The 22,306-nt window shown below is 45.8% G+C and overlaps 1 protein-coding gene across 5 annotated transcripts in view; it reads right to left on the reverse strand.

Moving 5' to 3' along the window:
• Positions 1–22,306, reverse strand: part of MGLL (monoglyceride lipase) — a 197,199-nt gene that overhangs the window by 4,820 nt on the left and 170,073 nt on the right. For 4 of the 5 annotated variants that reach the window (XM_007668314.4, XM_007668315.4, XM_039910097.1 and 1 more), the window contains 4 exons: positions 22,049–22,159; positions 16,826–16,912; positions 13,147–13,236; positions 3,090–3,305 (listed from right to left, as the gene is read on the reverse strand). In XM_007668314.4, the coding sequence (XP_007666504.1) occupies positions 3,090–3,305; positions 13,147–13,236; positions 16,826–16,912; positions 22,049–22,159 (504 nt within the window). The remainder of the gene's footprint in view (positions 1–3,089; positions 3,306–13,146; positions 13,237–16,825; positions 16,913–22,048; positions 22,160–22,306) is intronic. The other variant, XM_029051065.1, reaches the window with a different exon arrangement.

Here is a 22,306-nt window from a genome sequence, read left to right on the forward strand (position 1 = left end):
GCGCTTACTATGTGCAGAGCACTGTTCTAAGCGCTGGGGTAGATACAGGGTAATCAGGTTGTCCCACGTGAGGCTCACGGTTAATCCCCATTTTACAGATGAGGTGACTGAGGCCCAGAGAAGTGAAGTGACTTGCCCACAGTCACACAGCTGCCAAGTGGCAGAGCCGGGAGTCAAACCCATGACCTCTGACTCCGAAGCCCAGGCTCTTTCCACTGAGCCACGCTGCTTCTGTGAAGGAGATTTGGGTGCCAGATCCAGGGTCCGGTCAGGAATGATGGAAATAATAATAATTATGGCGTTTGTTAAGCGCTAGCTACGTGCCAGGCACCGTACTAAAGCGCTGGGGTGGATACAAGCAAATCGGGTTGGATGCAGTCCCTGTCCCACGCTGGGCTCACAGTCTCAATCCCTATTTACAGGTAACCGAGGCCCAGAGGAGTGAAGTGACTTGCCCAAGGTCACGCGGCAGACGAGTGGCGGGGCCGGGGTTAGAAGCCATGACCTTCTGACTCGTAGGCCCGTCCTCTATCCACTACTAGAACAGAGCGGACACCTAGGCTGTCCCCGGCTTGAGGTGGGGGTGGGGCTTGGGAACGCGGTCAGAGAGACCTGAACCTGGGTTGGCCCCGTTCCCACTGCCCAGCACCTGTCTCCCAGATGGTCCTGCTCAGAGGTGGAATGAATGGAAGATGAGAGCTCAATCCCTTATTACTCCATCGATCTGAGGACATTTGGGACAGTTTGGCAAGAATATGACTTACGGTCCCCTGACCCTAGGAAGCGCAGGGTCTCTCCTTGGTAAGTCAGCGCTATGACGGGCCCGGTAAAGTTAGCCCTTCTGTCCTGAGGGTGACAAGGGTCCATCAAGTCAGTCGATCGTATTTATTGAGCGTTTACTACGTGCAGAGCACTGTACTAAGCACTGGGGAGCGTACACTACACCAGTTAACAGACACATTCCCTGCCCACAACGAGTTTACAGTCTAGAGGGGTGAGCAAGGTCTCTAGACTGTAAGCTCGTTATGGGCAGGGAATGGGTCCGCTAATTCCGTTGTAGCGGACTCTCCCACGCGCTTAGTACAGTGCTCTGCACGTAGTGAGCACTCAATAAATACCACCGATTGATGAATAACTCCTTCCTTGTGTGTTCGAATCCACGCCATCCAATCTGAGTCCCACACTGCGTACAATAGGGCTAGCGGTGAGATTTCACCTGCCAGCTGTCCATCAGCAGACTGGATTTAAGAGTAACAAGGCCCATTGTAATACCTTGGGTAATTTTACTCATTCAGTGCCCAGTGGCCAGTCTTTTTCTGACTATATAAACTTTTGATTGTTCTTCCCATCTCCCTTTCAAGCTCATTCATGCGCTAACGATCAGCTAATGAGCTGTGCTCTCTCTTGGAATTAATAGATGCATAATATTTTTTTCGGTTTCATTGTGCCGTACCGAGACATCTAGCTACCTTTTGGAAGGGATTGAGCCCAGGGCCGCCAATGGCTGATGTGGATTTGGAAGTCTATTGTAAACCGCTCTAATTCAAGCCATCCAGCCGGCCCCCGGACAAGGGGTCACCCACTGAAGATCAATCAGTGGTATTTATTGAGCGCTTACTATGAGCTAAGTACTGGGAGAGTACGCTACAACAGAATTAGCAGACATGTTCCCTGCCCATAATGAGCTTACAGTATAGAGGGGAGATTAGATTCTAGAAGAGGGTAGGTTTTTTGTTTTTGTTCTTTTTAAAGATAATGTTACGTGCTCATTATGTGTCAAGCGTTGTTTTGAGTGCTGGGGTAGATACAAGTTTATCAGGTTGAACACAGTCCCTGTCTCACATGGAGCTTGTAGTCAAAGCAGGTGGGAGAACACGTAGTTAGGTATTTCTTTAGGGTATTTGTTAATACTAATAATGATGATGATGGTATTTGTTAAGCACTCACTACGTGCCAAGCACTGTTCTAAGCGCTGGGGTAGATACAGGGTAATCAGGTTGTCCCACATGGGGCTCACACTTTACCACTTAATATGTGCCAGGCACTATACTAAGCACTGGGGTAGATACAAGCTTATCAGGTTAGACGCAGTCCCTGTCCCACATAAGACTCACAGCCTTAATCCCCATTTTACAGATGAGGTAACTGAGGCACAGAGAAGTGAAGAGATTTGCCCAACATCACACAGCAGACAAGTGGCGGAGTTGGAATTAGAACCCAGGTCCTTCTGATTCCCAGGCCTTTGCTCTATCCACTTGGCCACACTCCTTCTGAGGTTCAGAACGAACAAAGGGAAGCACTCTTTCACACTATGGGTGGTCAGCATAAGAAATCTGGTAGCCACAGGAAGCTGCGCAGGCTGAAAATATGAGGAGGTTCAAGAGAGGTTTGGATCGATTCATGGACGAGAGGGCCAGAATTGGTTACTGCAGGGGGAGTTTGGGATGTCAAGAAGGATGCGTTTGTATAGTGCTCTGCCCACAGTAAGGTCTCAATAAATACCATCGACTGAAGGAGGGATCTCTAGACCGTAAGCTTCTTACGGGCAGGGAACGCGTCCAACCTAATAGACTTGTATCTAACCCAGCACTCAGAACAGCGCTTGCTTGACCCACAGTAAGCACATAACGATATCTTTAAAGATGACAAAAACAAAGAACCTACTATCTTCTAGATTGTAAGCTCCCCTCTAGACTGTAAGCTCATTACGGACAGGGAACGTGTCTGCGAATTCTGTTGCATTATACTCTCCCACGTGCTTAGTACGGTACTCTGCACGTAGTAAGTGCTCAATAAATCCCATTGATTGATGGACGGATGTCCCGATGCAAGCTCGTTGTGGGCAGGGAATGTGTCTGTTTATTGCTGTATTGTACTCTCCCAAGTACAGTGCTCTGCACACAGTAAGTGCTCAATTAATATAACAGAATGAATGAGCCATCACAACCCGGTCCCTGGAGGCATCTCACCGCCATGGTCAGAGACTGGATACTGGGCTGGTGGGCCGCTATACCGGACAGGTCCTTATGTTATTTTGCAAGTCACGGGGAGTACTGCAAGCACAGTGTATGCGCAAACAGGAGCTTTACCTTCAGCGTTTTGTCCTGGCTCTTGGCTGCTTCCATCAGTAAGTAGGCCCCCTTACTGTCGCAGAGCCTGTCGGCAGAACCCTGCAGCAGCAGGATGGGCAGGGTCAGTTTGGGGAGGGCTCGCTCAACTCGGGACACGGCATTCAGCAACTGGATGCCAAAGCAAACCTTAAGCCCTGCGTGGCAAACCAGGGAATCGGCATTATAAGAGTCAACCTGGGAAAGAACAGACAGACAGACAAAAAAAACTGAAGTTACCAAAGAACCACCACTGTGCACACAGGCCTCTGCCATCTCTCTTTCCTTGGTCGGCTTCTCTTCTCTGCAGTTTTCCAGGTCAGTTCTGCAGGGCAACTTTGATGTCGTGAAATAGATACAGCTCATTCTTACCTTTCCAGCTCTCTGCCCTCGCCTACCTGTGTCCTCCTGCTCCTGCTTTCATTTCCTTTGCTCTGATGAAGCGAGTCTCTATCTGTCCCCTTCGGAGAGAGGGAAAGGAATTTTTCGTTTTCCCTCTCTCATTCTTCACTCTACCTGGGGCCTGCGAGCAGGTAGGCCGCATCTTAGGTGACACCAAAGTGCCCTTTCCCTGAGTGCCCAGTAGCATCTTTACCCGAGATCCCGTTTGGTTCTAGCAAGATGTTTCGGTTAATTCCGTGGTGGGAATGGGGCAGCTGCGGGTCCTTTCAAAGGAAGGAATCTGTTAGGGTTTAGTGGATTTGATGGATGCTTGGGACAGGGCTACACGCAGCAGTTCTGAAGCATCTTACTTGTCACCACAACCTGCCTTGGCTACTGGGCGTGCTCAATTCTCTTCAGGAGAAACAGCACGGCCTAGTGGAAAGTGCATGGGCCTGGGAGTCAGAGGACCTGGGTTCTAATCCCAGCTCTGCCAATTGCTTGCTGTGTGACTTTGGGCAAGTCGCTTCACTTCTCTGTGCCTCCGTTCTCCTGTTCTCCCTCCCGCTCAGACCATGAGCCCCAGGTGGGACGGGGACCGTGTCCAACCTAATTAACTTGTATCTACCCCAGCGCTTAGAACAGTGTTTGACATAGACTAAGTGATGAGCAGCGTGGCTTAGTGGAAAGAGCACGGGCTTGGGAGTCAGAGGTCATGGGTTCTAATCCCGGCTCCGCTGCTTGTCAGCTGTGAGACCTTGGGCAAGTCACTTAACTTCTCTGTGCCTCAGTTACCTCATCTGTAAAATGGGGATGAAGACTGTGAGCCCTACGTGGGACAACCTGATTATCCTGTATCTACCCCAGTGCTTAGAACAGTCCTTGGCACATAGTAAGCGCTTAACAAATACCAACATTATTATTATGATGATTAAAAATACCGTAAAAAAGGAGCTAAGGTGAAAAGGAAAGGGAGGGAGCAAATGTAGAAATGGGTAGGTCATCAAGGACTGACCCCAAAAAGAGTCAAGGCCGTGAAGGGCCAGAGAGGGGACAAGGAGAGAGGTCCCCTTGGCTCTTCAACACATTCTTTCAGGGTGTTCGTGGGCTTTGGTTTTGTTAGCTGACTGCCCTCTACCCTCTCTATCAGAAGCACCGTATTCTCTCCGGTCTTAGATTTCCTGTTCTCTACAGGACTCATCCACTCGAATGCCCTACCGTCACTTGAAATGAAACAAGCCCATACAGAGCTCATCTTCTTTCCCCAGTCTCCAAGCTTTCGGAGGCCCCCTTTGCAACTCCCCCCACAATCCCTCTCACCTCTTGGACCCTCGGGGCTGCCTGACCTTGGAGTCATCTTCCCCTCTCTTCTCCTTGACTTCCCACATCTTTCCCAACGCTAAGGTCTGCCGATTCTTGTTCGGCACATCCCTTTCCTCTCCCTCCCCATAGTGACAATCCTTGTCTTGGCTTTCGATCACCTCATGACTGAACTGCTATAACAGCCTCTTTACCGGTCACTAGGTCTATAAACTGTTCCCCCGTCCGAGTCATTTTCAAGCTTTATTTTGATCCTGCCTCTTTTTTTAAAAACGGTATTTGTTAAGTGCTTACTGTGCATCAAGCACTGTTCTAAGTGCTGGGGTAGATAAAAGATAATCAGGTTGAACACAGTCCCTGTACCACATGAGGCAGCGAACGTCACTATTTATTGTTGTACTTTCCCAAGCGCTTAGTACACTGCTCTGCACGCAGTAAGCGCTCAATAAATATGACTGAATGAATGAATGAGGCTCACAGACTAAGTTGGAATAAGAAGTATTTAACCCCCATTTTATAGAAGAGGTAACTGAGGCGCAGAGTCTGGCACTGTGAAAGTATCAAACGGATAAGTATAACTGTGGTATTTAAGTGCTTACTGTGTGCCAAGCACTGTAATAAAAGCTGGGGAAGATATGAGATCAGAAGGTCAGCCACAGTTCCTGAGCCAAAGTGAGGCTCTGGGATGGGAAACCAGGGGTCAGATGGCAGAAGGTATGGCTCACACTCACAGAAGCAGGGTTTCTTCTACCTACCAATCCAGTCCACGGAAGAGACCTACAAAGGCAAACCAGTCCATTCTCTACCAGAGCAAGGCTGTTCTTCTCAAATGCTTGATTGACTTTTATTCTGCTTGGCTTTAAACACCTCAGTCCTTGAAGGTTCCTTGGGAAGGTTGTTTCCCAGTGTAATGGCTTTGACAGGAAGTTTTTCCTGATATTCAGCTTACATTTTCTATTTCTTGATCACATTGGATACTTCCAGACAATGGGCTATTCTGGGTCTGAATCCCTGCCAAGTCATCAGTTATGCTGGCCGATGTAGGGGAAAGGGCAGGCGGGGTGGTGGGTGTGTGTGAGACAGAGAGAGAGAGAGCGAGCAGAGTGGGCTAGGCTGCTGATGATCAGGTGAGGACTGAGGGGAAACTTCTTAGGGCTCATAACTCTGTTTCTATGAGCTATTGGAAGGGGGAGGGAGGGAGGTGCACAGATCCAATCACTAGACAAGGCACATCAATCTCTCATGGATCTCAATTACTCAGTTCAAGAAGGTAACAGAAGTGTTGTCTGTTCCTCTGGGTCTCTTTAACGACTCGGTCCCTTCATTCACCCTGGCCTCCATTTGAACCGTATCCATTTTTAGTATTTTTAAGAGAGGAGGTGACTCAGCCTCATAGAAATAGACTCCTCCAGATCAGTGGGGGTTAGAAGTGCGGTCCATACAGTTTTACTGAGTAGCCCCATATCGCCCTCATCTTGCCCCAGCTTTTTTTTTTCTTAACCGTCTGGTAGGTGACTAGCGTCCAAAAATCGCGAACCCAAATCCGAAGTTATAATTTCAGGCCATGATCTGCGAGTATTTTGAGCCTTTCTTTTCTGGCTGAAAGTAGTCAGAAGCCCCAGGGGAAAAGAGAGGTTGGAAGAAGCAGGAAGAGAATGGGTTACAAAAGGATGCAGGGGGACTCTTGGGAGGGAAGCTCAGAGGCTGAAACAGCTTCTATCTGTCTTCTTTAGTGCCTTTACTCCCTTCTCTGGTTCTTGAGGCTTTTCTGTTTTGTCTCAGGTGACTCCCCTTCTCTCCAGAATATCTGAGGATGCCTTCACTCTGTGGGTTACCTGGCTTCAAGTTCAATTTTAAATTTGTGGGTGGGATTTGAGCCAATTCTCCCCACGCCCACCCCAATCAATCAATAAGTGGTATTTATTGAGTGCTTCCTGGGTGCAGAGCACTGTACTATGTGCTTGGGAGAGTAAAATACAATACAGTTTATAGACACGTTCCCTGCCCACAATGAGCTTCCATCCTAGAGGGGTCAGGGAATGTGTCTGCCAACTCTGCTGTATTGTACTCTCCCAAGCGCTTAGTACATAGTAAATATGCTCAACAAATACCATTGATGATGATGAATCCTGCTGGTATACATCATCTCTGTTTTAAAGGTTTGGTAGAACGGCTTCATTCTACTCCTGAAAGTACAGCATCGGTTTCAATAGCCCTTGGTCGAGGAAAAAAACAGGGCATTATCCCTTTGGCCAAATAGAAACATCAGAGTAGGTCTTCCAAGATCTAGGTAGACCAGTAGAGAAGTGAAGCTAATTTACGAGGTTAGGGGAGGACAAATTAAAGTTCCATGACTTACAATTGGCAGCAGCGTGTTAAGACCAGGAAAAAAATGACACGTCACAAAATCCTAAAATAAATATCTGCATGTCAGATTGGAGAAAGGAACACTTTGATATTTCTTGGAAAATGTAGCTTCTGAATAGTGTGCTGGCAGATAGCCAAGTCTGAAAAACGATGGTATACTTTTTTTTATAGTTTAGGTAAGCCTTATTTTCTTTTGTTATTCATGAGACTAGGGATCAAAACTTGCCTAAACAATTAGACTGTAAGCTCCTGGAGGCTAGGGATTGCATCTTTTATTTCTCTGCTATGTTGCCCAAGCACCTAGCACAGTGCCCTGAACCCAGTAGGTGCTCATCTCCCTGGCCCCAACGGATTGGGATGGAAACAAGAGGCGTCCAGCAAAAAATGAAAATACTCTTTTTCCTAACACGGTATCTCAGAATCAGAAGTTGGTACCTATGACTTCATATCTCCTGAATACAGTTAGGGAAGTAAATAGATGCTAAGGGATTCAACTGATTACCTCAGCTTGAAAGCCCTTTCACTTAACTTTGTTTTAAATATCTTCCCTTTGTAAGCTCGTTGACGCAACCTATATTTACAAGAAACTGTAGTCGAGTAGACGCATTTGTGAGAAAAGTTCAACTTTACTTTCCGGAGCACTGAGTGGGTCTAATTTCCTCGACTCTCACTTTAGCAGCTGGGTGTAACCTGACATTTCCACCCAAAACTCAGTGACTTTTCATCGGCAATTTAAACAAAAACACCAGGTTCCTCTGGCTACTTAGCAACTGGCGTTGGCTAATCTATCCCTTGTTTTGGAGCTGTGTTAGAAGCTACTCTAAAGTAGAGGCAGGGTTTTGAGCTATTCTACTAAAGGCAACAGATGAAGGGCTCGGGGCTGGGGGGAGGGGGATAAAAAAGGGGTGGGTGGCTGGATTGACAGACACTCTATTCCCATGGAGTAAAATAATGTAGATCAATTCATATAAGCTTCCACCAGCCACCCCCATACAATTCTGCACATGCCAAGAGATGTTCTAATGGTGGTTTTTTTTTTCTTTTAAGCAACAGGGAATTTTTAGCTACAGCAAAACAGACAAATCCTTTGTGTGGATTCCAAAATATGAATGATAGACATTGTTCACAGGATAGAAACAGCTATCTAAATAGTACTGATCAGAAAGACCCACGCCGGTGGGAGTCCTCCTTTGCAGGACTGTCCTGGGGAAGAGTGAGCAGAAGGGGTGTATCTTTTTATAGCTGTTGTCTAAATGACAAAGTATTCAGAATCATAGTAGGAGCCATTTGAAGGGGTTGAGGCAGCAACTCCGGGAACCTGAGCCTACGGCTCCTGAAAATGCCAGAGATGAAATTTTTTTTGGGTGGGGGTGGGACGAAGCAGAGTTCTAGAGTCTGTTTCGGGGTTGGAGGGGGTGTTGAGAAAAGTGGGTGGTGGAGAAAAACGGTTAGTTGCTGGAAAGGACACGATTTAGTGTTTAAGCCTGTGGAGCTCCCCATTCTTCTTCATTACAGCCAGGGTGAAGAACAGAATTAGATATTGGGAAGGAAGGAAGCAAAGTCACTGATTTATGTCTGAAACCTGGGTACGGATAACTCACCATACGGCCGGTCGGCTGTGAATATAATGAGTCGGAATGCTTTTGGAGGATGTCCCGAAGTTATTTATAGAGAAGAGAGAGTTGGTTTAGAGGAGGAATAGATTCCGTGTATAAATAATAGCTACCCCTGATACAATGAGAGCCCAGAAACTTTGAATTGTAGTCTAGCTAGTACTACTGAGTTGAAACTAGTCAGGACTGAGGTACTTAGTTCTGAAATAATCGATGGGTCCCTTTGAGAAGCAACTGGATGTAAATTAATTGCCCGAGGAAGGCTTTTCCTTGAAAAGAGTCACCCTGTTCAATTGGCCAGGGGGACACCATGTGCATGTCTGAGTGAGGGTTGAGTGAGGAGAGGGCCGCTCTCTCATTTTGAAGAACCCTGTTGGAGACCGAATGCCTAATTAAATGAATCAATGGTCCATTGCCTGGCTTGCTATGGGAAAAGTGCTGAGTGACCTTTGACAATCACTATGGAGAAGCTTCTACATGAGGACACAGGACACTGGAAAGACACAGACTAAGAGGGGACATGGCTGAAGTTTGCAAAATCCTGAAGGGTGTGGGACGGGCTATACACAGAATTACTGCTCAGCAAATCCCACACCAATAGGACGAGCGGGAAGTTTCTGAAGTGGGAATATGATCGGTTTAAACCAAATGCAAAGATACACTTCCTTCCCCAGGGGTGAGCCTATGGAATTCATTACCCCAGGAAGTTGTGCTGGCCCAAAATATCAATAAGTCGAAGAGGGGTTTGGATCGATTCAAAGGTGAGAGATCTGAAATGGCCACTAGCAGGAAGGTTAGGGAGGTAGAGGGAAAAGTTTAGGATGTTAGATGTCCAGGAAGGGAAACCACCACACAGTTCATCTATATTACTGCCACTGCCGGTGACTGAACCCGGGTCTAGTGGTCTGATAGGGTGGCTCAGTGGAAAGAGCCCGGGCTTGGGAGTCAGAGGTCATGGGTTCGAATCCCAGCTCTGCCGCTTGCCAGCTGTGTGACTTTGGGCAAGTCACTTAACTTCTCTGTGCCTCAGGTCCCTTATCTGTAAAATGGGGATGAAGACTGAGCCCCACGTGGGACTACCCGATCACCTTGTATGTCCCCAGCGCTTAGAACAGTGCTCTGCACATAGTAAGCGCTTAACAAATACCGCCATTATTATGAGAAGCAGCGTGGCTCAGTGGAGAGAGCACGGGCTTGGGAGTCAGAGGTCATGGGTTCGAATCCCGGCTCTGCCACTTGGCAGCTGTGTGACTGTGGGCAAGTCACTTCACTTCTCTGTGCCTCAGTTACCTCATCTGTAAAATGGGGATTAACTGTGAGCCTCACGTGGGACAACCTGATTACCCTGTATCTACCCCAGCGCTTGGAACAGTGCTCTGCACATAGTAAGCACTTAACAAATACCAACATTGTTATTATTATTATTATTATCTGACATTTGGAACCTCTCACAGTCTTCTTTCATGAGAGTGACTGTTTTGTTCTCTTTTAAAGGCATTCGGACGGTACAGTGTAGGTTGTTCTTTTTATTAGTATGTGTTAAACGCTTACTTTTTGCCAGGCACAGAACTAAGCACTGGGGTACATACAAGTTCATCAGGTTGGACACAGTCCATATCCCACATGGGGCTCAATGTTTTAATCCCCATTTTACAGATGAGGTAACTGAGGCACAGAGAAGGGAAGTGACTTGCCCAAGGTCACAAAGCAGATGCGTGCCAGAGGCAGGATTAGAACCCAGAACCTGTTGACTCCCAGGCCTGTGCACTATCCAGCTGGACACACTGCTTCTCTTTTGTAAACTCCAAGCAAGGGAGGCTTTATGTGGAACGATAGCAATGTTGACAAAGGCCACCAGGCTTCGTCCTCCCGCTGTCCTGGAACGTCCTCCCTCCTCACCTCCGCCAAACTAACTCTCTTCCCCTCTTCAAAGCCCTATTGAGAGCTCACCTCCTCCAGGAGGCCTTCCCAGACTGAGCTTCCCCTTTTCCCTCTGCTCCCTCTCTGCCCCCCCTTCACCTCCCCTCAGCTAAGTCCCCTTTCCCCCCTTTCCCTCTGCTCCTCCCCCTCTCCCTTCCTTTCCCCTCAGTACTGTGCTCATTTGCATATATTTTTATTACCCTATTTATTTTGTTAATGAGGTGGACATCCCCTTGATTCTATTTATGGCGATTAAGTTGTCTAGTTTTTGTCCATCTGTCTCCCCCGATTAGACTGTGAGCCCGTCAACGGGCAGGGATCGTCTCTATCTGCTGCCGAATTGTACATTCCAAGAGCTTAGTACAGTGCTCTGCACATAGTAAGCGCCCAATAAATACTATTGAATGAATGAATCAACTTCCTGGGCTGTTGTGAGTCTGTATCGCCACAGTGTTTTACAAATATTTCAATTTTAATGTTTACTTGAAAACTAAGCAATAATCTGGTCCAAAAACAAACACGTTTTTTGACATTTCTTACTTAACGGCAATTTTCCGATATGCAGTTAAGGCAGGCTTCATGCGTCACAGCCCTATTCTAATATGCTCTTTAATGTTCAGGTTTCTCCCTTCCATTATTTAAATGGGTTTTTCCTTAAGGTTTGTTTTTTTTTTTTTAATGCAGTTCTCAAGACGTTGACCTAAGCCTCAGAATAAAGATCGTGGCTCCCACTTTCCATGAATACATTCTTTGCCTGTTTGTGTGTGTGTTGTAGAAGGTTTAATAAGAATGTTCAAGTGGGGACTTAAAGTGATTGTAGCCTAATGGCTGATTCTCTAATCTACACAAGAGCTGTACTGCAGAAACGTATTGGACATGAGAGACCCACTGCCAGGCTTTGTCCTTGTCAATCTAGATCTGCTGTGTCTAAGAGCAAGCATACAATCACCCTTCCCTCCTCCAATCACCCACAGCTAGGGAATTCATTAGTGTCTCCAAACTAATAATACAGCTTACCTGGCCAGCCAGAAGCCTGATAAATTACAATGTGTCACAGCAGGATGCATCAGAGATGGATGTGAAAATGGCAGAACCTGTTTGCTGCACTTAGAGTTTACAGTAGGTGCCTGCTTTTTTTTTTGTATAAACCTGGGAATGGCATTTTCTGTCATTTTGATTGATCTTAAAATGAGATGAAATCCCCAATCTAGTGCCTTTAGAAAGTTCAGTTGCTTTATTCCCTTTTTGTTCCCCTCCTGGTGGTATTCCTTAAAGTAGTGGATAAAAAACAAACTTAACTCTACACCTGGCTGTGTCGTTCCAAAGAGAGGGAGCTTTTTCTTCCCCCGGGGTTGTTGTGATAGTGCAGCCGTTGCTAAGATAATTGGTTTTTACTAGAGATCGCACATTCGGGGGAGAACTATTATTAGGAATGTCTGAAAGTGGTGGATTTGCTATACCACGCCACCGTCGTGGCCTAGCTCACAAAAGGAAGTCGCACAGATGGCACGACATCTCGCACCTACAATAGGCTGCTGCTCTAAGCAATCAAATGAGTCTAAATTGGATTAGTTAAATCACATGATTAGATAGATAATTGAAGATGATTAGAGGAAGAGTCGAGGGGGGGGAACAACCCCACGTTTCTCATCTGCATCTTCTTTTATCTGAACTATCTCCTTCCTTCAGGGCTGATTAAAACATTTAATGGGTGTGTTTGGCCATGCTAAATACAGAATGGACAGTTCTTATGATAATGTCAGGAGTGTAGAAAAGAATGTGGGTAGGACTCACTCACACTAATTGAAAGATCCTCCCACCCTCTCTGAATTAGTTAAGGTCTTGCCCGCATGTTCCCACTCTAAATTTAGTCAGGAAGGTGCTCCAAGACTTCAGTCTCAGAGGTGCTATTTTTTCTAACTTCCCTCTTCCACGGAGCAGTGCAGAAGTAGCAGGGGAAGGGACCGAGCCCAGAAAAACCTGTGCCCAATCCAGCCCTCCGGTCCCTCCTGGACTCAGTTGAAGCTGTGGGCTCCTCACCCCATCGGAGCAGCCAACCCCCTGGCCTTAGCCCGGGATGAAGGGGGTTTGGCGGCGGAGATGGAGAGAGGACAGCGATACTGCAGCTAAGGTGAGTGCTGTTCCATTCAGGCTCTCAGCACAGCAGACCCCCGGGTGGGTGACTGGTTGGCTGAGAACCTCCCGGTGCCAGCTCACTGTACAGATCAGGAAACCGAGAAATGAGGTGAGGAGACTCATTTGATTTCACAGAGTAAATCAACAGTGGGGGCTTGGGAGAGGCGGCAAGGTTTTTGCCCGCCCCCACCAACCCCCAACACACACCTCAATGCGATACCATAGCCACTTGATCACGGTCAAGGTGGTAGTCACTTTCCAACAAACCAAAAGTCCTCCCCAGCCGGGCACATGATTCTTACCTCTGTCTTATTCCGGGACAGCACGCTGGAATCAATTGGCCCCAGAGACAGGTTTGGGAGAACCAGATTGAGCACTTTGGCGGCCAGAACCTGACGGGGAAGGGAGAATGCAGACAGTTAGGAGAGTAACGAGAGGCAACGTTTCCAAAGTGACGGTTTTTACAATTGATGAAAGGAAAGGCACAAAAGCTGAATAGTCACCAGAATCATGTCATAAGATTGAGTACCCCGTATGAAGAGTTCACTACTCTGTTCTCTCAGATTCAGGCAGTCACTAACTCCAGCTCTCATCCATATGAGTGAAATGAAAAAAGCCTTCTTTTTATTGACTTGCTTCAGGCGGACCATTTCTATTTCTATTTTTACTTCTGTGGCTGTTGTTGGCCTTTCTGCAGTCATTTCAGTTCTTGTCTCCCGCCTGCAACTCCAAAGTGATATTCTGTACCATTTACAGTAGTTGTCCAGGTTGCACTCCTTTTGACTGGTAAGTGCTCTGGGGATCCCGAAAATGCACAGCAGCAAAATGTGCATGGCATTGACTAAGAAAATCTAATGCTTGCCACCCTCTGGAGAGTTAAACAAGCCAGTTCTAAATAGCTTCCATTCTAAATCCTGGTCTCTTTATTTCTCCAATGGGCTACCACCTCTAATGGCCTTGATCTTTTGCTAATGATGGTCATCACTCTGAAAGGGAGGCAACAAAAAAAACCAACAACAGGATATTGGCCTTTGCTCCTGCCACCTCACTCTGACCCTATGACGTGGTTACGGAGGTGCAGGCTGGAACCAACCTATAACGCTTGCGTTCGAAAGGTACCGTTTCAAAATTATAAGCTGGTCAATAGGAACGTTCTTTGGTGGAAGATCGAATCCTCTGAAGGTTAAAAAAAAAAAAGTAGGGACAGTTCTCAGAGGGTCCAAACTCTGGAGGAAATGTCACGGTTGAGCCAGGTAACGTCCCCCTTTGTCTACAGAGCTTCCGATACCTCCACGCTACTATGTTCCATGGGAAGAAATGGAATCTGGTGTTTATTCAACCAAATCGCAGTCCACTATTTCCACCCTCCAGTCTCTAAGGAGCTTAGAGTAAGCTTCCGTGGACGCTTTGAAGATTCACTTTTTTCTACACTATTGACCTACCTGCATAAGGGCGGTAACCCATCCTGGACCTCTCCTACAATGTTGCTTTATATAGGTTAATGTAATGCGCCTATTGCCAAGACGTAAATGAGCATGAACAAGAAAAACAGCTTTCAGTTCTAACCCAGCATTCTTTCCTAGCAAATAGAAAAGGGTGAGTAAAAAATGCTCCATATAAGTCACTAAAGAATAAACACATCTGCTTGTGTGCGTGTGTGTACAAAAGGCCACGCACACACAGACACACACATACACACAGCGCTTCCATTTCCCCAGTGCACATGACTCTTGCTTTTCAGAGTGTTGAAGAAAAATGCTCTAAGGGAGCTAAAGACACTGTATGTATTTACAAGTCTGTACCTTGCAGAAGGATTCCCCGTGAATTCAAGAAACATAAACCTCTTCAGCCTTGATCCTTGCCTTCTCCACCTACTCGAGCCTACTCTCTCTATTACTCCTATGTCTAGGCTTAGAGAACACAAAGAGCTGTCTTACACTGAGTTCATTCATCAACACAAATCCTTATGTGAATCAAACTAGAAGAATTTTGAAAGGTGAAGTGCTGATTGAATTTCTTTTGCTGTCCACCACCTGATTACTCTCAAGCCCACCACCAGATGCCATGTACTTACCGGTGGATGACTAAGTACGATACAAGAACGTCCAGTCGATTCTTTTTTAAAACTAAAGTGCTTACTCAGTCCAGGAAAAGATGGGGTAAAGTGTTATGTTACAAAAGGGCATCCAATAAATGTTATCTGACGATGATGATGAGGAAGAGGAAAATGAAAAAGATGTGTAGTGTACGAACAGCAGTGGGCTGATAGAACAGGCTTGCACTTGACTTTGGGGAGGCAGTGTGGCCTAGTGGACAGAACACGGGCTTGGGAGTCAGAGGATCTGGGTTCTAATCCCAGCTTTGCCAAATGCTTGCTGTGTGAGCTTGGGCAAGTCACTTAACTTCTCTGTGCCTCAGTTTCCTCAACTGTGAAATGGGGATTCAATCCCTGTTCTCCCTCCTATTTAGGCTGTGAGCCTGTTTCCAGTCTAATTAACGTGTACTTTACCCCAGTGCTTAGAACAGTGTTTGGCGGCACTTAACAGATACCATAAAGAAAGAAGAAAGAGGTGAGAAGGTGTGTAGATAGTTCTGCAGGACCCTACCTCCAGAAGACAGTGACAACAGACTGGTAATTTTATCTTCCCACAAATTCCCTTTTTCCTTTGTGTTGGCCTCCTTTAAATGTCCAGACTCATTTAATGAGGGAAAATTTGTGGTCTAAAGGTTTTCCTTGAGAAAAGATCCTCAATCAAACAAAACTAATTTTCCAAGAGGAATTGCTTCTGATTTTTTTTTCCCTGTAACAAGAGGCAAGGGGTCTCTGTCCCCTGAGGGGAGGCCAGTACAAACCCCCATAGCTCTCAGATTACATAGCAGTTAAACACTCCCACCACCAAGGGGAATATTCCAAATTCTTGGTGGGTGCCTTGACTGCTGCTGATCCCAAATGATCCATTACTCTTTCCAGCACAGGCAGTAGGTTATAATTACAATAATACATCATTTCTAGTATTGTAGGGGAAGGTGGGTGGGTCAGTGTGAATTTATTCAACTTAAGGCACCTTTTGAGAAAGAGAATTAGAGGTAAGTCATTTCTCTCTCTGTGTCTCTCTCTGTCTCTCTCTCTGACTCTCCTCCAAAGGTCGCTGGTATGAAACAGATTAAGGATGTTTGGGGAAGACTAGAAAGATCCCGGCATGTCCCTCCAAGGACTAGTAACCACAGGTTTAAACAGAAATTGCAATTGCAATTTTTAAAGTTGACAACCGGTGAAGAATTCTGGTGTCATGGCAACAAGAACAATTTGTTCAGTTATATATGTATATGAGGGACAGGATACCTCAGTGATCACAATAGGAATGAAATAATATTTATGAACTGTCTTCATAAGCTTGGCATTCTGCTGGGCATTATACAGAGGACATCAAGAAAGACACAGTTCCCTGCCCACAAGAACTCACATTTAAAAAAAGACAACTCAGAAGTGGACAAAAATGGAATTGAGAGTTTGGTCAAAAACAGAAGACAACAGCCCAAACCTTTTCAAAGGTCTAAAACGTTCTTTAATCCTTTAATACTTTCTTTGTTCCACTAAGGCCTGTTTTGGGTGATAAACAGAAAAGGGCAGGGCAGGGAGCAGAGGCGAGGGCTGGGAAGAAGGGAAAAAGGAGGAGAGGGACCCAAGGAACAGGAGAAGAAAGTCAGAGAAAGAGAAAGCAGCTCTCAAGGAGGCTCGAAAATGGGTTGATGAGGAGCAGAGGAGGAGGGGAGGAGACGAGCACGGGCAACATTACCAGTCAATGTTCCGCTAGGGTGCCCATGCCATTTAAGGTGAAGAAGACATACACTCTGCCCCTGTAATCCTCCAATTCCCGTTCTCTACCATCAGCCCCGAACCCTGCTCCGTAGATTTGAAAGGCAAGAGAAAAGAAAGGCACCAGGCGTGGTGGGGTGGGTGAGGGGGAGGAGCCGGCTCACCCAAATGGCTATCGGGGTCCATTGAGCCGCTACTGCCGATGTCGATTTGATCATGCCTCTTATGCCGCCCGCTGCCAAACCCGACTCCTGCAGTGGTTATGAAGAGATCCCAAAAACTCAACTTAGGAGGGGGCTGGTATCGAGGCTGTGGTGAATTCCCCCGGGGAGAAGAGGGATGGGATATATTGGCTTGATTCCCTGTTATGGGACTGATTCAAAGACATTCACAAGGAAGGTGGCAAATCTCTCGGATGTCTGCCGGGCTCTGGCCCAGGGTGTCTCTGTCGACCAGTGAAAGAAGCCTTATTACAGATCAAGCCAAGAAGTGGGAATGAGACCATAACGGCTCTTCACGGCATAAACTTCTGGATGAGTCTGACCTACAGCAGAGTAGGGTCTAATGAAGCTATAACCGGAAAGACCTGAAAAGGTCTTTTCATTTCAGGATGAAGGGATTTTCATACATGAAAAAGAGAAGAAAAACTCTCCCACAAGCCAAGGAAACATCTGACCGATTAACTCATCATCCTAATTAACCAGAGCCGGAAGTACGGTCACCTTGGCAGACTTGAGAAATGCACTACAGGAATGATGATGATTCCGTAGCATTTAACTTAACTGAAGCTCCTGTCACTTTAGGTACTGCAGACATTCATGAGTGCCTATTGATCCCAAAGGCTTTAATAGACTCTCTAAGATCATTTTGAAACCTCAGATGGTGAAATACTTGACGTGAGAAAGGTAATTACAATCATCGTAACGTTAAGGATGTTGGATAGGACCGAATGCAAATTGACATTCCAAAATGACTATTGAAAGCTAATGAATGTTAAAGGGCAGAGCATGTGGGGGCTCTCCGTAGGCAGAGTCTAAAAGCCTAATGCTGCAGCATTAGTCAGCCGTCTTGACTCGCCTGGGTTTCTTTCACGTGCCATCCGGCCCCCATACCGCCCGTGCTTCTTAAGGAACTCTAAGGACCCCAGGTCAGGCAGGAGATTACAAAAGCTCCGGACGAGCTCTCCGGTGAACCGGGCCAAAGAGGAGAGCAACACTAAACGTGGTAATATGTGCCGAGCTCGGAGAGGTGTAAAATTAGTCCTTCTCAGAACCGTTCTGAAACATTGAAAAATCAAGAGGTCAGGCTGTCAAAACCTCTTTTGGCAACATGCTTATGTGGAACATTGGTAATGTTCATTACGGAAGGCTCGATAAACTGGGAGGGCGAGTCCGGTCTGCCAAGTGGAACAGGTCATGACAGCAGCTAACCCACTGAGGTTACTGTGTCATGGTATTTAGGGTCAGAGAATAATAGACTCTTCTGGCTGACAAGTCTTCCCTGCCAAGTCCCATCAAGTCCTTAGAGTGGCTCAGGGAATATGTAACCAACAAGAACTCTCTCAGTTAGGACCCCTGTGAGGATTAAGAAGTGAGGAAGTGTGGCCTCTGATCAGCAACAGGGTGAAAGGGGGAAAGTGTTCCTGTGGCAAACGAGGAGTTGTCCAGGCCCTGAATTTTTGTTGGGAGCAACCAAGAGGTGGTTAAAGATACAACTGCTTTATGAAATACGCCCATCGGTTAAATCTATCAGCAGAATTCCCTGCTCAATGACAGTAAGGGTACAGAGTACATTCTTGGTCCCGGCTCTGCCACATGTCTGCTGTGTGACCTTGGACAAATCACTTCACTTCTCTGTGCCTGTTACCTCATCTGTAAAACGGGGATTAAGACTGTGAGCCCCAAGTGGGACACAGACTGCATCCCAGTCGATTAGCTCGGATCTACCCCAGCGCTGAGTACGGTGCTTGGCACATAGTAAGTGCCTAACACATACCATTAAAAAAGGGTTGCTTTAAAGCCATTCCTTTGTCTCCAGGCCAAACAATCTATCCCATAACCACTCTGGAGAGAGATGTGTAATTCCTTTCTCTCTTAAAGGACTTCAGAGAAAGAGACAACCTCCTTTAAGCCGGTAAGCCCCGTCTCAAACTTTAACACTCCTCCTCGCTGGCCATTTATTGGCGGTGGAAATTGCCTGGACAAAATTCTCCAGATAAAATCTTTCACGTACTTACAGAACATTATACAGTCACCTCTCAGACTTCCCCCCTCCAGGCTAAATAAATCCCAATCATCAGCAAAACAACTTTCCACAGAAGAAACACATTTTGTTTCTTTACATTTGTAAAGAATATGTTGGCGTCTCATGACATAGTTGGATTTGTACCAAGAGGCTTTGGGTATTATACACCCATAATACATTTGATAATTGCTTTACTGCTTGCCTGATGCTGTAAAACACAAATTGCGGCTCTCGAAATTCCTTAGGAAAAGTTGGCAGGTCAGACTTACAAACATGTAGAAGGTAATTAAGCACATGGAATGGGAATGAGACGAATGCAGGGAGTTTAATAAAAGCTAACATGCAGTAGATTGTATGCTCTGGGTGTTTTCATAAGACAAAAACCAATGCATTTTGGACTGGAAGAGGTGTCTATGGCTATGGGATCCAAACCTTGGACTCTGATGGGCAGGGTGAAACTGAATTTGCCTTGGCCAGAATTAGTCAATGAATGGTCAGCCAGGAGAGGCACTGGAAAGAGGGTGTGAAGGTCATCTCTTATTTTAGATGTAAGCTTGTTGTGGGCAGGGCATGTGCCTACCCAATTCTGTTTTATTATTATATTCTACTCTCCCAAGCGCTTAGTACAGTGCTCTGCACACAGTAACCCTTCAGTAAATACAGTTGAGTGAGGGCTGACTTGGGAACCAGAAGTCATAGGAGGTAGGAAAAAGCAAGAGGAGCTTGATCTTCGCATCACCTCTTTACCCATTCGCCAGTCTAACTGCCATTTTTTTGTCCCCTTCAAAATCCACTTTCCGTTTTCGACCGATTTGCTGCTAAAGAAAATATGGCAGTGAAACAACAGCAAAACCAAGAACAAAATGATACCCATGTTTCTGTTTCATTTCCTTGATCTTATTTAGGTTGTTTCAACTCCTGGGTATAGTACAACCTTGTTTATCTAGCCCCTTATCCAGCTCTCTGGTTTAGAACAATCCTTTTTGGCTCAGCATACAGTAACGTAACTAAAATTTCATTTGCACTATTCAGTCATTTCTTGTGTCTTCAGATTTGTTCTGATGTTCTACAGTTTCCAGAATTCACCTGTTACCAGCAACAAGCAGTAGGCCTACATGCACTGTCTATTAAAGCAAACCGTTTTCCTGGATTACAAATCACTTAAACGTCTCCCCCTGGACTCTCCAGAGGGTTATATACTGATCCAGATTACCTTGTAACCTGATTACTGTGTATCTACCCCGGCGCTTAGAACAGTGCTTGGCCCCTAGTGAGCGATTAACAAATACCACAATTATTATTATTATTATTGTTGCACGTGAATTGTGCTCGGCTCTAATTGAGCTGGATAAATGAGACTAATTTATGTGATCAGGCGTCAATCTTTTCAAGCTGAATTCACATGAATGGGACATGTCAGTGACCTCATTTTCAAATGGAAAATTCCCCTTTCGTCCTGAATCTGCACACGGCAAACTGAACCTTTAAGCCCCAACCTAATACGAGGAGGGTCGTCCCGGGTGACCTAGACTAATGTTTTTGGAGCCGAGGAACTGGGGTATTAGCCCATTCTCTTGACCACCAGAGAACATTTTGGGTTTTTCCAGCCAGACTCTCTATCCTGCTGCCATCCGGTAGGGAGTCCCACAGGGCAGTCTCCAGGGAGCAGACAGACCTGGAGCCAGAGAGAGGGAAGCCGCACAGAGTCGCCAGCGCTTCCAGGCACCAGCTGTCAATCAGGTCAGGACAGGAGGCTTGAATGAGGACATACCCTTACGGAAAAAGACCTGTGTCTGCCGGGACTGAACCTAATGCTTTTCAATCCTTCCTATTTGAAATATGGCAAAAAGTACAGTGGCAGATTTTTTATGCCAGGGAAATGCAGCACATTTCACCGGGGCCATAAAAAAACCTGTTGACTCTGCTATTATTTTTTCAACCTGCTGTTCGGGTTTATCCTGTGTAGATTCAGTCGCTGTCAGCATATTGCACTATCAGACATCAACATTTAAATAGCTGATAGAACTATTTTTACTTCTGAGGCAACCCAATACATGTTAAATGTTACTTTAATTATGAGCATTACTACTATTAAGAAAATAATTGCACCATTTCATCCAATCACTGCATTAATAATATACAATGAAACCTCATTAAGCCTTAATGATTTACTTAAAGGAGTGCATAAATAGAAGCAACCTACTATTCCCCAGCTGACTAGATGCCCTATGTTGTTGTTTAATACAAATATCAAGTAATCCAAGTCCAGTTATTTTCCTTTTTGTCCCTTGCATTTCAATTTACCGAGGACATAATAATTACCAAGTAGTACCTCTGACCTGAAAAAAGGAACGACTCTTCCAAAGTCCTTCTCTTACAAATGATCCCTACAGATGGAGGCTACACCCATAACAGGATATGGCTGAACGATACGGAAATAAATCACTTCAGCAAAATTTGTACACTTCATTAAGAACAGCATAAAGAAAAGCTGAATATTTAAGCGTTAACTTTAAGCCCATCTTGAGGGGAAGATTACAAAAAGCCCCTTATGATTTCGTTCTCTTTTTACGTTATCAACTGTAAGTTTACTCCTTCTCTTCTTAGAAAATAGAGTTGTAAACTCATTCACTTGGTCCCCTCCCCCATTACAGATGAAGAAAATAAGTGCGCTTAGTGGAATACTTTAGAGTAAAAATCATTCTTTCACTCAGTGGTAGGCTTTGCTGGAATTTCAATCTGCAAGTTGTGCTGCATTGAAAACCAATGGGAAAATGAATTTTTTACAAATTCATAAGTGGCGTTTTGCTGGATCCCAGTTAATAAAGGCAGGTTCCTGTGAAAAGCCTGCCAGTCACATATCCGTATCCAGGAGGCACAGAGTCTTTATCTTTGAAAAACTCACTTGATCACAGAAATGGTAGGAAGGTATGATACTCTGTTGTACTCTCCCAAGTGGTTAGTACAGTGCTCTGCACCACAGTAAGCGCTCAACAAATACCACTGGTTGATTGAGGAGGCACTGAACCTGGGCAAATCTGGGAGCAGGATCCACGAAGGGAATACGTCTGGCGATTACGGTTGTTTTGATCGCCCAGTGAACCTTGAGTAACCGTGTGTCTCTGATCCAAATGTCATTTTACCTTAAATGTCGTCGCTGATTCAGGGCTGGCGACAACAAGAGGAGAAATTAACACCATGCCTGCAAAGTGCCCGGGTCTCTCTGATGCTGTTAGGATGGAGATGGCTCCTCCCTGCAATGCAAAAATCAACAGATATCCTGAAGGCTACTTTTGGACCCAGCATCACATGTTTCTATTGAGCATATAGAACATAAGAACAGAGGACCACAGGTAAGGCCGTGGCAACGAGTGGCTTTGAGGAAACGTGTGCTGGCTGAA

The sequence above is a fragment of the Ornithorhynchus anatinus genome, chromosome X1 (assembly GCF_004115215.2).
Source record: "Ornithorhynchus anatinus isolate Pmale09 chromosome X1, mOrnAna1.pri.v4, whole genome shotgun sequence".
In the NCBI taxonomy this organism is placed as follows: Eukaryota; Metazoa; Chordata; class Mammalia; order Monotremata; family Ornithorhynchidae; genus Ornithorhynchus; species Ornithorhynchus anatinus.